The 15,223-nt window shown below is 40.9% G+C and overlaps 1 protein-coding gene across 6 annotated transcripts in view; it reads left to right on the top strand.

Annotated features, from left to right (window-relative positions):
* The window catches only part of RIGI (RNA sensor RIG-I), a 57,276-nt gene that overhangs the window by 12,245 nt on the left and 29,808 nt on the right, over positions 1-15,223 (top strand). For 2 of the 6 annotated variants that reach the window (XM_082694548.1, XM_082694547.1), the window contains exons 1-2: positions 7,273-7,523; positions 12,742-12,876. In XM_082694548.1, coding sequence (XP_082550674.1) covers positions 7,418-7,523; positions 12,742-12,876 — 241 coding nt within the window. In that variant the 5' untranslated portion in view covers positions 7,273-7,417. The other 4 variants (XM_082694552.1, XM_082694551.1, XM_082694549.1 and 1 more) reach the window with 3 other exon arrangements.

Raw genomic sequence — 15,223 nt, 5'->3', positions numbered from 1 at the left:
TAAGAATTGGACAATTATAACAATATACTGTGGTAAAAGGTTCGTGAATGTGGTCTTTCAAAATAGCTTTGTACTGACCCTTGTGATGTGGGATGGTAAAATGCCTATGTAGTGAGGTGAATGACTTGGGCACTGTGATGCAGCATTTGGCTACCATTGATTGACCTCAAGATACTTAAAAAGGCTTCCAAATCATAGTTGACTGCAGATAACTGAAACACAAGAAGCAAAACTGCAGATAAGGGTGGGGGGGGAGGGCACTACTATAAAGACCTGTCCGGGGATTGATACCTTTAGAAAAACCTGCATGGGAAGCTAAATAATGATCGAGTATGTAGCCTACTCTCAAATGGATCAGAGAAAAATACTACATACGTAGTTGAGGACAGTTATGAAGTAAACTGGCAAAATGTTAAAAAGCTGAGGGTACAAATACAAGAAGTCTTCTATTTTTGTAGGTTTTCTGTAAGTTTGAAGTAATTCCAAAACAAGCTAATAAAATCGCCTGTATAGGCCTGCAGTTTTACCTGTATGTGTGTCAATCAGAGTTTTCAGTCATGTATACCCAGCAAAAGGAAAAGTCACAAAGGCAAACAAGCAGTAAATACTAAAGCCGATTTGTGAGGAAGAGTCATTAGAGAGGTTTTCTGGTCCCACTTAAAAGGCCTGGCCTGTTGAGATCTTAGTCTGAGAGATACATGACTGCTTTTGGTTCCATGCTCAGAAGCAAGCTTGTAGGGTATAAAATCGAAGGAGAGTTTGTCTTAAATTTAGGCTGGAGGGAAGACCAGCTTTCTGGGAAGGAGGCCTTGGAGCAGGAAAAGTTAAAGGCAAGTGAGAGAGAGAAAGGATGCAACAGAGTTCCCGAACGGCAGAGCACAGGACACAGGTAAGTGAATTAGTAATGGGCGGAAGCAGAGGCGAGTCTTAGTCTAAAGTGGCAGAAGAGGATAATGTGCAAAGAAATGTTTGTGAGTAGAACGTTGAGATGAGGTGGTTCATATTGTCAAGGCTGGCTTTTCTCCATGAAGTAGGAAGCAGTGCCAACTTGTGGGAAAGGTGGGTCATAAAGGGCTTGAGGAAAGGAATGAGAAAATGGCCACTGAGGGCCATGGAGAGAGGGTTAGCTAAGAATTGCCGATGTGTGCTGAGACTTGAGGCATGGGGTATTGTATGGGACAACCAAGATTTGTGATTTTGTCTGGTAGCATTCAGCGCTGTGGGAGCAGAAGCAGAAACTAATGTTGGAGATTCAGTGTGTGTGCAGTATTTATACAGTGAATGAGTGAATGGATGACTTCTGGTTGGGGTTCTGCTGAATGACTAGTGAAACAGCAGGGGCAAGGGAGTGAGAGAGATACTGGTGAGTACAGTTGAATTGATGCATTCTGGTACCTGGGCTGTGTGGGGAAGGAAGTGAAGCTCTGAAGTGACTGTTAGACTTTAAGAACAGGGAGATACCAAAGAATTTGTTTTCCAGTGAGTTTCAAGTAGATATAGTGGAGGTAGGTATAAGAAGACTGAAGAAATACTTTAGAAAGTACCTAATTCTAGGCATGATTGGAAGTAACTAGAATGGGTAGAGGTTAAGGTGACTGGAAGGGATAGTGATCAGTGAGGCTGAAAGTACACATGGAAAATGCTGTGGGTGATGACAGCAGTTAAAGGGTAGAGAAGGAAAGGGGAGTTGTGTCATGGGTATTAATAGCTTGTCCTTTAAACAGGGCCCGTGTTCTGCTATAGCAGCTGGCACAAGTACAGAGAAGATGATAAAAATTTGGTAAATAATTATTCCCTCATTCTGAGTTTTTAGTCAATGCATGGCCCACTTAGGTATTAGAAAACAGTGCAGGGCGCCTGGGTGGCTCAGTGGGTTAAGCCACTGCCTTCGGCTCAGGTCATGATCTCAGGGTCCTGGGATCGAGTCCCGCATCGGGCTCTCTGCTCAGCAGGAAGCCTGCTTCCTCCTCTCTCTCTCTGCCTGCCTCTCTGCCTACTTGTGATGTCTCTCTGTCAAATAAATAAAACCTTAAAAAAAAAAAACAGTGCAATATGACCATTTTAAAAAGTACAGTAAGATTGTTACAATGTCATGAAAATTAGGAAATTCTTACTTTACCTACAAGGGTATTGGGGAATGGTAAATCCATTGGATCTGTACGTGAGAAAAGCAATAGGCAAGGAAAGTGGAAGTCCAGTTAGGCCAAGGTCTGAGTCGAAAAATTTATCCCCATAGAAGCTGCAGCTGTGATGTTTGCCACAACATTAGATGATGTACTTACGTAGACACGAGGGAACAGAATTGGGTATCTAGTATTTGCCTGGAGTAGGCTGCTTCTCTGACCATCTGCACTTTAAATAGATAAACAGTTCTCTCCTAGGGAAAAGGATATCTCTTTGCTTTTCTGTCTGTAAAACCGTTTATTCATCAAACACCAAGTACATGTGGTCCAAGTCTGTGCTAAATGTTAGAGGTATGATGATGAATAGGGTGGAACCAATAGGAATTTTAGACGTGGGAATGGAACAATTAGATTTGTTCCTAAACAAACAGCAGTAATGTAGAAGAAAGTTTGGAGAGGGAAAGCCCAAGTGCAAGACTGCTTAAAAGCTTTGTAGTAGCTCAAACCAGAAATCAAGAGCCTGTAGAAGAGATCCAGTGCAGAGGCAGGAGTCAGTATATTTCTGTGGCAGACTAGACACAATTTTGGGTACCATTTAGATGAGGATGGGCTGTGAGGAAGAGGGAAAAGTCTGGTATGATGAGATTTTTCTTTTCTTTTTTTTAAGATTTTATATATTTATTTGATAGAGACATCCCAAGTAGGCATAGAAGCAGGCACAGAGGGGGAAACAGGCTCCCTGCTGAGCAGAGAGCCCAGTGTGGGTCTCGATCCCAGGACCTTGAGATCGTGACCTGAGCTAAAGGCAGAGCCTTAACCCAATGAGCCACCCAGGTGCCCCTGATGAGATTCTTCTTCTCCCATATGAGAATTAGATGCCTGGTGATAATATTCAAGGTAGGAAATAGAGTAATAGAGATAGTTTAGGGAGAACAGTGAGTTCAGTTTGAGAGTCAGCTGCCTAGAGTTGCACTGTCCAATATAATGACTACTAAGCACACTTGGATATTGATTACTTGAAATGTGGCTGGGAAAACTGAGGAACTGAATTTTAAATTTTGTTTAATGAGGCTTATGGCTGCCATATTGGCGAATACAGCATTTCCATCATCACAGAAAATTCTGTTGGACAGAAGGGAAGACACCCAGGCAGATGAAGATTTCCAATGGGTAGCTGGAAATAGAATGAATCTTGAAGGAGAGATTGGGCCTATGGAGGTTAGGGACTAGTGACTTAGAAGTCACTGAGAAACTAGAGAGTACTAGTGAGGTTATAGAAGTGAATGAGCTCTCCCAGAGAGTAGAACAAGAAGAGCAGGCATAAGAGAAGATTCTAGAGAATACAAGATTAAGGAGGCTGACAATAGAAGGACAGCTTTCAAAAGGGATCAAAAAGTGTTCCCTCTAGTTCCATATACTTTCTTGCCTCTTCAATTTTATGTTCTATTTACTGTATCAAATGCGTGCCCTGCGTGCAGTAGGACATAAACAGAATTTCCAAGAGGTTAATCTTCATTTTAAATTGTTGGGAGCATGTCACTGTCACCTTCATGTGGTCATTGAATCAGGGAATTCTGCTGTGGATGGAGCAGAGTAGGCTACCTGCAAGAATATCTAAGGCCATTTTTTAGAATACAGAACTCGGAAGTATAATCTTCCTTATCCTATTCTCCCCTACTCTATCAATTACCCCCCTTCTCTATGCTTGCTTTCTTGCTTAGCTGTGATTTTCCAGATTGTTTAAATAACTCCCTTGCAATACCCTCCAACTCTCTTGCCCTTATTTATGTCTCTCCTCGTTCACTTAGTTTAGGGGTCAGCAACCTTTTCCTGTAAAGGCCAGATAGTAAATATTATGGGCCATATGTAGTCTCTGTTATATAGTCTTTTATTATTGTTGTTGTTTGCAACACTTTAAAAATGTTAAAACAGTTTTACACTTTGGCCTGTTTAAAAACATGTCATATGCCAGATTCCACAGCAATAGTTCACCCAGCAAGACCTCAGTCTGGATCAACTCAACTCTTCAGTTGTGCCTGCATGCATCCTGCTGAGTTTTTTGTTTGTTTGTTTGTTTGTTTTAAGACTTTATTTATTTGACAGATCACAAGTAGGCAGAGAGGCAGGCAGAGAGGAAGGGAAGCAGGCTCCCCACTGAGCAGAGAGGCCAACGCAGGACTCGATCACAGGACCCCAAGATCACAACCTGAGCTGAAGGCAGCGGCTTTAACCCACTGAGCCACCCAGGTGCCCCCATCCAGCTGAGTTTTTGAAGGAAATGAGTAACTGCAGATTGGTGTCACCATGAAAACACAATCCTCAGGTTCCAGTTCATATGATATGTTAGTGGACAAGTTTCTTTAGTGTTCTTGCTCATTGGTACAATGGATATTTTTCACACCTTTTTCTTCCTCAAACTTCCCACTTGGTTTCCATAGTTGCTGGGTAGTTCTAGCCAGGGCCAGGTTTGGGCAAACATAAACCCTACTTGTTTACCAAAACAATGCAAATGGTGTAAATACTGTAGCAAGTGGTGTAAATACTGGGAAAAGTGAAGAATTGTAAATTTTGCATTCAACCTACCATAGCACCCCTCTTCACTCCATTAATGAATGAAGTGCTCCTCCTCGAGGCCTTTAGTTCTCACACTTTTGCATGCACCAGTATCATTTGGAAGGTTTGTTAAAACAGATGGCTGAGGCCCAAACCCACAGTTTCTGATTCAGAACATCTGGCCAAGAATTTGCTTTTCTGAGTTTCCAGGTGATCTAATGCTACTGGCCTATAAACCAGAGTTTGAGAACCACTGTTCTAGGACATACCCTCCACATCTGCTCAGGTTTTCACTTACACCCACTGTAGTGGGAATATTATATTCAAGTTACCCTCCCTTTTCCTTTGTCTCATGTTTTTTAATGACTTTCTACTTAAAACAGGATCTGTGGACCAGCAACATCAACATCACGAATGTCAGTTTGTAAGAAATGCAGTCTCAGGCCTACTAGGTCAGAATCTGTACTTTAAAGACCTGTGTGGAGGTTCATGTTTGGGAAGCACTGGCTGTGGGTAATTCTCATCAGCAAGCAAGCGAGCATATTCTTGATTTCCTCCTCCAAGCCTGCCCATCTTCCAGTGTCTCATGTTAGTGGATGGTACCCCCATTCATGTAACTGCTCAGCCTAAACAAATGGGAATTTTTCTTGACTTCATTCTCACATGTCCTACATCCAATTCATCACCAAATTGTATGTGATTTAAGATTATATATCCTGCAACTTTACCACTTCCACTGCTTTGATCTTGATCCAAGATGCCATCATTTCTCAGTTGGGCTAGTGTTGGTATCAGCTTCTTAACCTCGTTACTTGGCTCCCACCCTGTCCTCCGGCGGCTTGTTTTCTTCCAGTCAGCCACAGTGATCCTTTAAAAAGAGATCTTACACTCCCTTTCAAATCCTGCCATGGTTTCCCATCATGTTTAAAATCAAAGCCAAAGTCCTTTTTGTGGTCGGTCAGGCTGTATGTGAAGTGCCTAAGCCATCTTCCTCTCTTTCCCCCAGCCCACTTCACTCTAGTGACTCTGCTCACCTCCTCTTTCTGTGGCACACCTGGTTCACTTCAGTTTTTTGGTACTTTTTTTTTCTCCTTTGTGCTTTGCTTGTTTAGTAGAATGCTCTTCACCCAAAGGACATTCTCTCTCATTTCCTTTAGGCCTTCCCTGATTAGCTCACCTTCTATAAACAGCCCTCATTACTGTTTATTCCCTTATCCTGCTTTATCTCTCCTTCCTGAACTTACTGTTACTTACTTTCTTGCCTCTCTTCCACACTAGGATATAATAAGTTGTAAACCTGTCTTCTCCATTTTAGTCATGGTGCTGCCATTCTAGTTGCTCAAACCAGATGCCTGGAATGTATCCTTGATGCCTATTTTTTTTCCCCTTTTCCTTTCCACTGCTGTTCACTCACTTCTATCTATATCTGAAACATCTCATTTCTTACACTCTCCACCGCCACTGTGCTTATCTGTGCTCTCATCATCTCTTGAGTCACCTCTCATGCATCTACTTGTTCTGCAGAAGAGCCAGAGAGAAAGTCTTGAAAAAAAAAAAAAAAAAAAGTCATCATATTATGTTACTCCTTGCTTAAAATCCTGCAGTGTGTTCCTTTATCTATTTCCTTACAAGGCCCTGTTTACCATTTCAACGCTGCATGCCATTTATCCCTTGTTCAAGAAGGGGTATCCCTTATTCACTTTTTCTCTTTGACTCACACATGCTTTCTGTCCCCCTGCAAGGAAGCCCCCTCTCCCTACTTTTTTGAATAGTTCATTCCTTCTCATTCCTAAGGACTCAGCTGAAGAGTTCATTCCTTCTCATTCCTAACTGACCCAGAGAGATACGCCCTTACCACTGTATTAAAAGTTTTTTCCGACTTCCATTATTTTGTCTTATGACTTCATTTGCTTTCTTTGTATCATTTCATATTTACTTGAAATACATTTTTAAGAAAATTAAGTGGTAAGTCAGACTAGGAGAAGGTATTTAGAATACATGTATTTGACAATGGGCTCATATCCAGCATAAATAAGTTGTAAATCTGTAGTACAAAGAAAACTCTATCATGCAAAAGATGAGAACAAATGCCTCACAAAAGAAGATAGATGAATGGCCAATAAATAGATGCAAATGTGCTCACATTAACAGAAGTTAAAGTTAAAACCACAGTGAAACACTATTCCACACTGACCAAAATGGCAAATTGACCGATGTGTATCTACTGGAGCTCTTATTTTTACCGGTGGGAATACAAAGTAGTACATGTGCGTTGCAAAACAGGTGGCAGGTTTCTGTGAAGTTAAACATGCACTTACCATATGACCTACATGACCTGGAGGAAGCAATTACACCCAGACACATTTTTCAGAGCTCATGGAACAATACACCTAAAATCTGTGCATTTTATTGAGTCTAACCTTTCCTGATATAAAAGCAAAATGAAAAAAGTAGTCCCTCTGGGTGAGCAAGTACGCACGGGTCGGCAAACCAGGCCGCTAGAGAACACGAAAGCTTGGAAAAATGCATTTGGGGAGGCGGGGACCTGCAGCCGTCCAGCATTTGTGACTCGCCCCGGCCGGCCGACTGCTAGTTGCAGTTTCGATTTCCCGTCTGCGGCTGAGGTTTCCCAGCGTCTCCGCCTTTCAGCCCTGGGTCTGCTTCTCAGAAGATCCGTGCTAGCCGGCGGTCGCCAGGCCTTTGAAGGCAGTGCGGCCCTGGTGAGGGAGCCACCCGCCGGCATGTCGGTCGAGGATCGGCGGAATCTGCACGCCTTCCGGGATTATGTCGTGAAGACTCTGGACCCTACCTATATCCTAAGCCACATGGCCCCCTGGTTTAAGGACGGTGAGTGGTCCCCAGGGACACCTGCTCCTTGGAGCAAGGGAACAACGCAGGACTTGTTTTTCCCTTTTAATTCACATCAGGTAGCCCGTGAGGAACGTCGGTGTTGAGGCAAGATCCTAACGGCATTTTTAGACTGGAGATTGCCAGGAGAATTTGAGGAGCCTTTGGAGGTCCAGATGGAGAAACAGTCCCAGAGAAGTGAAATGACTTGTGTAGGATTGGGCATCTATTTAGGTTGAAAGCTGGGGAAACAAACCGTTGTCCCTTTCATTTAGTTTCTCTAATGATTATGTCCAGGATGTCTTCAGCTTTCTACCGACAGAGATTCAGGAGTGAGATAGAAGCCCTTCTTTCACATACTTTGCAGCCCAAGATTTACTAGTGAGGACAGATGTACATAAATGACTATTAAAATGCTCTCAGAGCTCCAAGGTAATTGACAGTTACTCTTGCCAGGTCTGAATTGCACTTAGGAGTAGCTGGAAGCTTGAGAGGGGCAAGGCTGTGTGGACTGAATGGCTGCAGGCTTCACTTCTGGTGTGTTTGTCGAGCTTTTGAGACACCTGGTGATGGATGAATGCTACTTTAAATCTGAATCCAGGAGCATTATGCTGGAGATGAGCAGAGGCTTTGAGCAAAGAGGAAAAAGGAGGTAGAACCAAGAAGGAGTTGAAATGAAAGAGGGGATCTGGCAACTCCTTTTCAGGCTCCAAGTGCCTAAAAATCTTTCCCAGTGTGAGGCAGTTTTGGGAAATTGAGTGAAAGCAGAAAGGTAATTTGAATGCTAATTGCTCTGCAAAGTCACAAGTTGTGGAGTGAGGAGTGAAGGAATACCACCAACAGAAGTGGGCTTCCGCGTTGTTTGTGCTCAGAGAGAGGTAACAAGGTAACATCCTGATGACCACAGAGTAGCTTGGGCCCCTGAAGAGAGTAAGCCCCTTCAGGACATCTCTTTTAGAAATCTTGCCATAAATGAAAGGCTAACAAACTGGTGTGAATCCCATTCTTTCTTGCACTCATGTGTGATTCAAGCAACTCAAATGTTTTAGACATTGTGTTTGCTTTGGAGAGAATTGACTCGTATTACTACACATATTATCTAATAAGAAGTGTAACAGAAGTGAGAAATCCATGGTGAGTGTGATAGAAATGGCCCCTAATAGAGATCAGAATGCATATGTGAAGGCAGGTTACTAAATAAACCATAGATGACAAAACGCTCTGCTGGAAAACTATAGTTTTAATATATAGCATAATTTTTAATATATAGTTTTAATTTGTAGTTATAAAGCAATCACAATAAAAATACCAAATGTAAGTAGAGACAGCAAACTGAAGAACACTGTGTGATACTGTTTTATTTTTGAATGTTAAAGACACCATAGAGTTTATTTCCAGCTCCTTCCCAGAGGAAGTTGTTATCATTTATCTGGCTTATATCTTTCTTCCCATCTTTTTCTGTTAGATTGATAAAGTTTCTCTGTCCCCCTTTTTCTTTTTCTTTTGTTTTTGGAAGCTTTGGAATCTCAGGATTCTATTAGTTAACCTTAATTGTGACAAGTATATTCTAGCAGTCAGTATTCAGTCAGAGAGCTGAGACATGAGAATTATAGCTGGATATAAATATTTTGATTCATTTTTTTGCTTTTATAAGTGGGAGCTTATCCACACTCTCCTTATGCCCATACACATTCCCCCATGCACACGCAAGTACACCAATATGTTTAAATTACACCAGCAATATCCAGTATGTCTTTTACCATAATTGTCTCCATGTGTTGGGTATTGTGCTCTAGTTGAATCTTGGGAAAGGAGAATTAAAGCCATGTGTCTTCTGGAGAGCTTGCGTGGCGACTAGGGTACTGCGGGGCTTTGCTTTTTCATAGGTTATCCAGGATGTTTCAAGGTAGACCAGGTTGTGGGCTCCAAATTTTTTGCAGTATCTCTTTGGATTCAAAAACTTACCCTTATCCTGGAGGGATCCTGGGTAGTAGTCTGGGAGGGAGCAGTATTCTGAGTATTTATCCATTTCTTTAGTAACATTCTCTGGATAAATGTATGAGCCAGGCACTTTGTTGATGATTAGAATACAAAGATGGAGGCAAAAATGAATATAACATGTAAATGATCACAGTCAATGGGAAAAGACACTCAGTTACTATATAACTGTATATATACTGTGTATATATATATATATATATATATATACTGTATTTATAGAGTATATACAGTATATAGAGAGTATACACACACACACACACCCATATACAGGGTACTATATACTATGTGTGTGTGTTTATAAAACTATATAGAGCATTGTCAATGCTCTAGTCAGAAGCATGTAAAGAGACCAAGAAAGCACGGAAAAGAGATGAAGAAATTCTACCTTGGGAAGCTGAGGATGGCATCACAGAGTGGCCAGCATGGCAAGGGAGTGGGAAATACTAACAGCCCAAAATAGAATTTTTCCTGCATTGGTTAATGCTTTTGAGGAAAGTAGCACTACTTAGGAGCAGTTATCGGGCCAGGTAGCACCAGGACAGGTCTGACCATGTGCAGAGAAAAGCTAAACTGCTCCAATACAGCAAGACAGTTCAACTGGGAAGGGTTCAGCTGTGACTGGGATATGTCTGAACCTTTATGTGGAGTGTCAGTAATGGCTGGTAGCATGTGTAAGGAAAGAACAAACAGCAGGGAGACCTGGGACTAAGAATCCAGATCTGAGGATGGGGTTTAGGAACAGAATTAACTCTCTCAAAGGAAAAAGAGTTGTGTGCCCAGAAGAGTTGGGATAGGTGACAAGATAGGTTGCTATTATGGGTTGAATTGCGTCCTCCCCAAAAAAGATACATTGAAGTCCTAAGCCCCAGGACCTCAGAATGTGACCTTATTTGGAAATAGGATCTTTATATGGAGGTAATTAGTTAAGAGTAGGGTGGGATCCTAATCAATGCAATTGGTGTGTTTAAGAGAAGATAGCCGTGCAAAGACACAAGGGAAGGTCATGTGGAAACAGAAGCAGAGGTTGTAGTGATGCAGCCACAAGACACACAAACAGGAGAAAATAATGTGAAGAAAGAGGCAAAGATTTGATGTGGCCACAAATCAAGGCATGCCAATAGCCACTGGAAGCAGGAAGGGTTGTATTGTCCCACAGAGCCTTCAAAGCAAGTGTAGCCCACCAACATCTTGATTTCAGACTTCTGGTCTCTAGAACTGTGAGAGAATAAGTTCCTGTCATTTTAAGGCCACCATTTAGTGCTAATTTGTTACTTCAGGCACGGAAAACCAATATAGATAGCTTAAAAAAAAAAATAAAAAGAAGTGTTGGCCAGGATGTCTGGAAATTGGAATTCTCGTTAATTGTTGGGGGGAATGTAAAAATGGTGCAGCTCCCCTGGACAGCAGTTTGATAATTCCTGACAGTATTAAATGGAGTTACCATATGACCTAGCAATCTCACAGTTAGGCACAAATTCAAGAGAAGTGAATACATATGTTCACAAAAACACTTGTACATGGCTATTCATAGCATTGCTATTCATAATAGCCAAAATGTGGAAACCATCTAAATGCTCATTAACTGGTCAATGGGTAGACAACCTGCAGTGCATCCATATAATGGAATGTTACTAGCTACAACTGTGTATGAATCTTGAAAATATTATGCTAAGTGGAAGAACCCAGTTACAAAAACCACGTATTGTATAATTTTACTTGTATGAAAGGTCCAAAGCAGGCAAATCTGTAGAGGCCCAAGTGGATTAATGGTTGCCTGGGTTTAAGGGAAAGGGAGATGGAAGTAACTACTAAGGGCTACAAGATTTCTTTCTACACTAATGACAGTGTACTAAAATTAGATAGTGGTGATGGAGCCACAACTCTAAAAACTATTAGATTTTACACATTAAAATGTTATTGTTCCCAAGACAGAGACCTTGGCAGAGAAGCACACTGTCCCTTCCTTTTTTCATCCATTCAGTATACCTTTGTTGAGTGTTATGTACTAGAAGGTCCTCTTCTAATCTCTGATGATACAGCGATTAACCAGACAACTGGCTTATTCCTTGGAATTTACACTCCACTGACAATAAGGGGGGGAAAAAGGAACACTGTCAAATGTCAGGTCATGTGTAGGCAACCACTGCCCCAGACATGGAGATACACACACGCAAAGCCGTGTGACCATCAGCAGCTGGGTGGATAATTTTATGCTCCTTGACCTTACGTTTCTTTTAACTACTCTTGCTTTTTCTTTTCTCCCATATTTCATACTAAGCAAAAACCTAGAAAGAGGACCACGAAAGTATCTTTTTATTTCTAACTCTTCATTTTGAGTATGGTGTAATTAAAGATGCCGTGGAGGTAGTCCTGTCCTCACAATCTTGTAGGCCTGCAATTAATTTAGACTTTTGAACAAGGGAGTATCAAAATGTTGGAGGAAGGGGCACCTGGGTTGCTCAGTGGGTTAAAGCTTCTGCCTTGGGCTTAGGTGGTCCCAGGATCCTGGGATGGTGGTCCTGAGGTCCTGGGATCGAGCCCCGAGTTGGGCTGTCTGCTCGGCAGGGAGCCTGCTTCCTCCTGTCTCTGCCTACTTGTGATCTCTGTCTGTCAAATAAATAAAGTCTTTTTAAAAAAGTGTTGGAGGAAGCCATTGTTCTTTTACCTAATAGTGTTAATAGTGACTTGTTATGGGGGTACTTTTTCTTTTTTTTTTTTTAAAGATTTTATTTATTTATTTGACAGAGAGAGATCACAAGTAGGCAGAGAGGCAAGGAGAGAGAGAGAGGAGGAAGCAGGCTCCCCGCCGAGCAGAGAGCCCGATGTGGGACTCGATCCCAGGACCTTGAGATCATGACCTGAGCTGAAGGCAGCGGCTTAACCCACTGAGCCACCCAGGCGCCCCTGGGGGTACTTTTTCATACACCATTAAGAAGCTCCCTTTTTAAAGGATTGCCCTGAAATATGTTCCCAGACTTCCATACCAAACTAAGAGAAGTTTCTAGAGAGGATGGGGGATGGGAGGGAAGGATGGTTGGTGAAGAATAGGCATCATCTGTCTGAACAGAGAATTTGCTAGCTTCTTGCAGTTCCTATCCCACAATGGAATATGTTACAATTGCTGTCCCTGTTTGAGAAAGTCTGACAGCCGTTTTCAGGTTTGTCTTCCATTGATTAGTTGTGCAGTTTGATGAGCTCCTCTTGCTTCTGTTTGTAGATGAGGTGCAGCATATTCAGGCTGAGAAAAACAATAAGGGCACGATGGAGGCTGCCTCACTTTTTCTTAAGTTTCTATTGGAGCGCCAGGAAGAAGGCTGGTTCCGTGGCTTTTTGGACGCCCTTGGGCATGCAGGTTAGTCCATTCTTCTTACTCATGAATCAGAGGATATTACTTAACTGTTTCAGAATGCTGTAAAAGTGAAATGCTATTAATTTTGAGCTATCCTCATGTGTCTCATGTCTCTTAATCTGAGGCAATTTAAGATTACTCTTAGTCACATAATATGATTGTCTACCTGAAATATCCAAAGGAATCTGCAGAGAGATTATTGGAAGTACTTAACAAGTTTATCAGGTATAAGATCAGTATACAAAAATTGGTTGCATTTCTGCACCATGCACAAAAATAAACTCAAAATGGATTAAAAACTTAAATGTAAGAACAGAAACCATAACATTCCTAGAAGAAATAAGCAGTAATATCTTTGACATCATAGAAACATTTTTCTAGATTTATCTCCTTCAATAAGGGAAATAAAAGCAAAATTAAACTATTTGAACTACACCAAATAAAAAGCTCTTGCACAGCAAAGGAAACCATCAACAAAACAAGACACCTACTGAGTAGGAGAAGATATTTGCAAATGACATATCCAATAAAGGGTTAATATCCAAAATATATAAAGAACTTCTACAACTCAATACCAAAACATCAAATGATCTGATTAAAAAATGGGCAGAAGACATGAATAGACATTTTTCCAAAGAAGGCATACAGATGGCCAACAGACACATGGAAAGATGCTCAACATCACAAATCATCAAGGAATACAAACAAGAGCCACAATGAGATATTAAGATAGCACAATGATATATCACCTCACACCTGTCAGAATGGCCAACACAAGAACTAGTAAGTGTTGGAGAGGATGTGGAGAAAAAGGACCCTCATGCACTGTTTGTGGGAGTGCAAACTGCTACAGCCACTGTGGAAAACAGTATGGAGGTTCCCCAAACATTAAAAATAGAATTACCATATGATCCAGTAGTTCCACTATTGGATATTTACCCAAAGAGAATGAAAATACTAATTCAAAGGGATGCAGGTGCCTCTATGTTTATCGCAATACTATTTACAGTAGTCAAGATATGGAAGTAACCCAAATGTCCATCCATAGAAGAATGGATAAAGATGTGGTGTATATATATGTATATACACACACAATGGAATATTACTACTCAGCCATAAAAGTGAATGAAATCTTGCCATTTGTACTAACATGGATTGATCTAGAGAGTATAATGCTAAGTGAAATAAGTTAGAGAAAGATAAACTTATATGGGGAATTGAAGAAACAAAATGAACAAAATAAAAAAGACACAAATGAAAAACAGACTCCTAGATATAGGGACCATATTGGTGACTGCCAGAAGGGAAGTAGGTAGAAAGATGTGTGCAACAGGTGAAGGGGTGCACTTTTGTGATGAGCACTGAGTAATATATAGAATTGTTCAATCGTGTTGCACACCTGAAACTAATATAACACTATATGTTAATTATACTGTAATAAAAATAAATAAAGCACAAAAATTAGTTGTATTTCTAGCCACTGGAAGCAAATAGAAAATGTAGTTCAAAATGAATACCACTTAGAATAGTCACAGAAGTTGTAATACAGTTAGGAAATACCTCGCAAAAAATGTGTAAAGTTCAAATGGAGCAAATGATAAGTTGTTATTGAAAGATATTAAAGAAGTCCTATCTAAGTGGAGATATAGACCCATACACATGGAGAGAAAGACCTGATACCATAAAAATATCTGCTCTTCCAACATTGATTTCTATATTCAATACCATTTTAATAAAAATCCTACATGTTTTTTCATGTGCTTGACAAATTTCTAAATGATTCTAAAAGGTAGGAAGAATTATGATCCAAGAATAGTCAGGATATTTCCTAAAGAAGAAGAATTAAGTAGGCTGGGGTTTCCACTTATAAATAGCAAAATTTATGCTAGGCATTGAAACAGCATAATTCTTGGCATCAACCAACTGACCAATGATACAGAATAAAGAGCCTTCAATTAAACTCATATATTTATGAAAACTTGATATATTTGAGATCACCGGGAAAGGAGGATCATTAGGAATGGAGGAGTTTTGGATGCCTGGGTGGCTCAGGTGGTTGAGTCCAGGTCATGATCCTGGAGTCGCAGGATCGAGTCCTGCATCAGGCCCCCTGCTCAGCAAGGAGTCTACTTCTCCCTCTGACTCTCTACTTCTCCCGTACTCTCTCTCTCTCTCAAATAAATAAAATCTTAAAAAAAAAAAAAAAAAGGAATGGAGGGGTTTTAATAAATTGCAGTGGGCCATTATAAACAGGATAATGTTAAAACCCAAATAAACCCTAAATTACATATCCATGTAAAATAAATTTGTATTCCTTAGCTCATTCCATTCACACGTAGCCACAAAATGA

This window comes from Mustela nivalis, assembly GCF_964662115.1.
Source record: "Mustela nivalis genome assembly, chromosome: 13".
Lineage (NCBI taxonomy): Eukaryota > Metazoa > Chordata > Mammalia > Carnivora > Mustelidae > Mustela > Mustela nivalis.
Note: the sequence above shows the minus strand (reverse complement) of the source record. Positions and strands in the feature narration are given on the sequence as shown.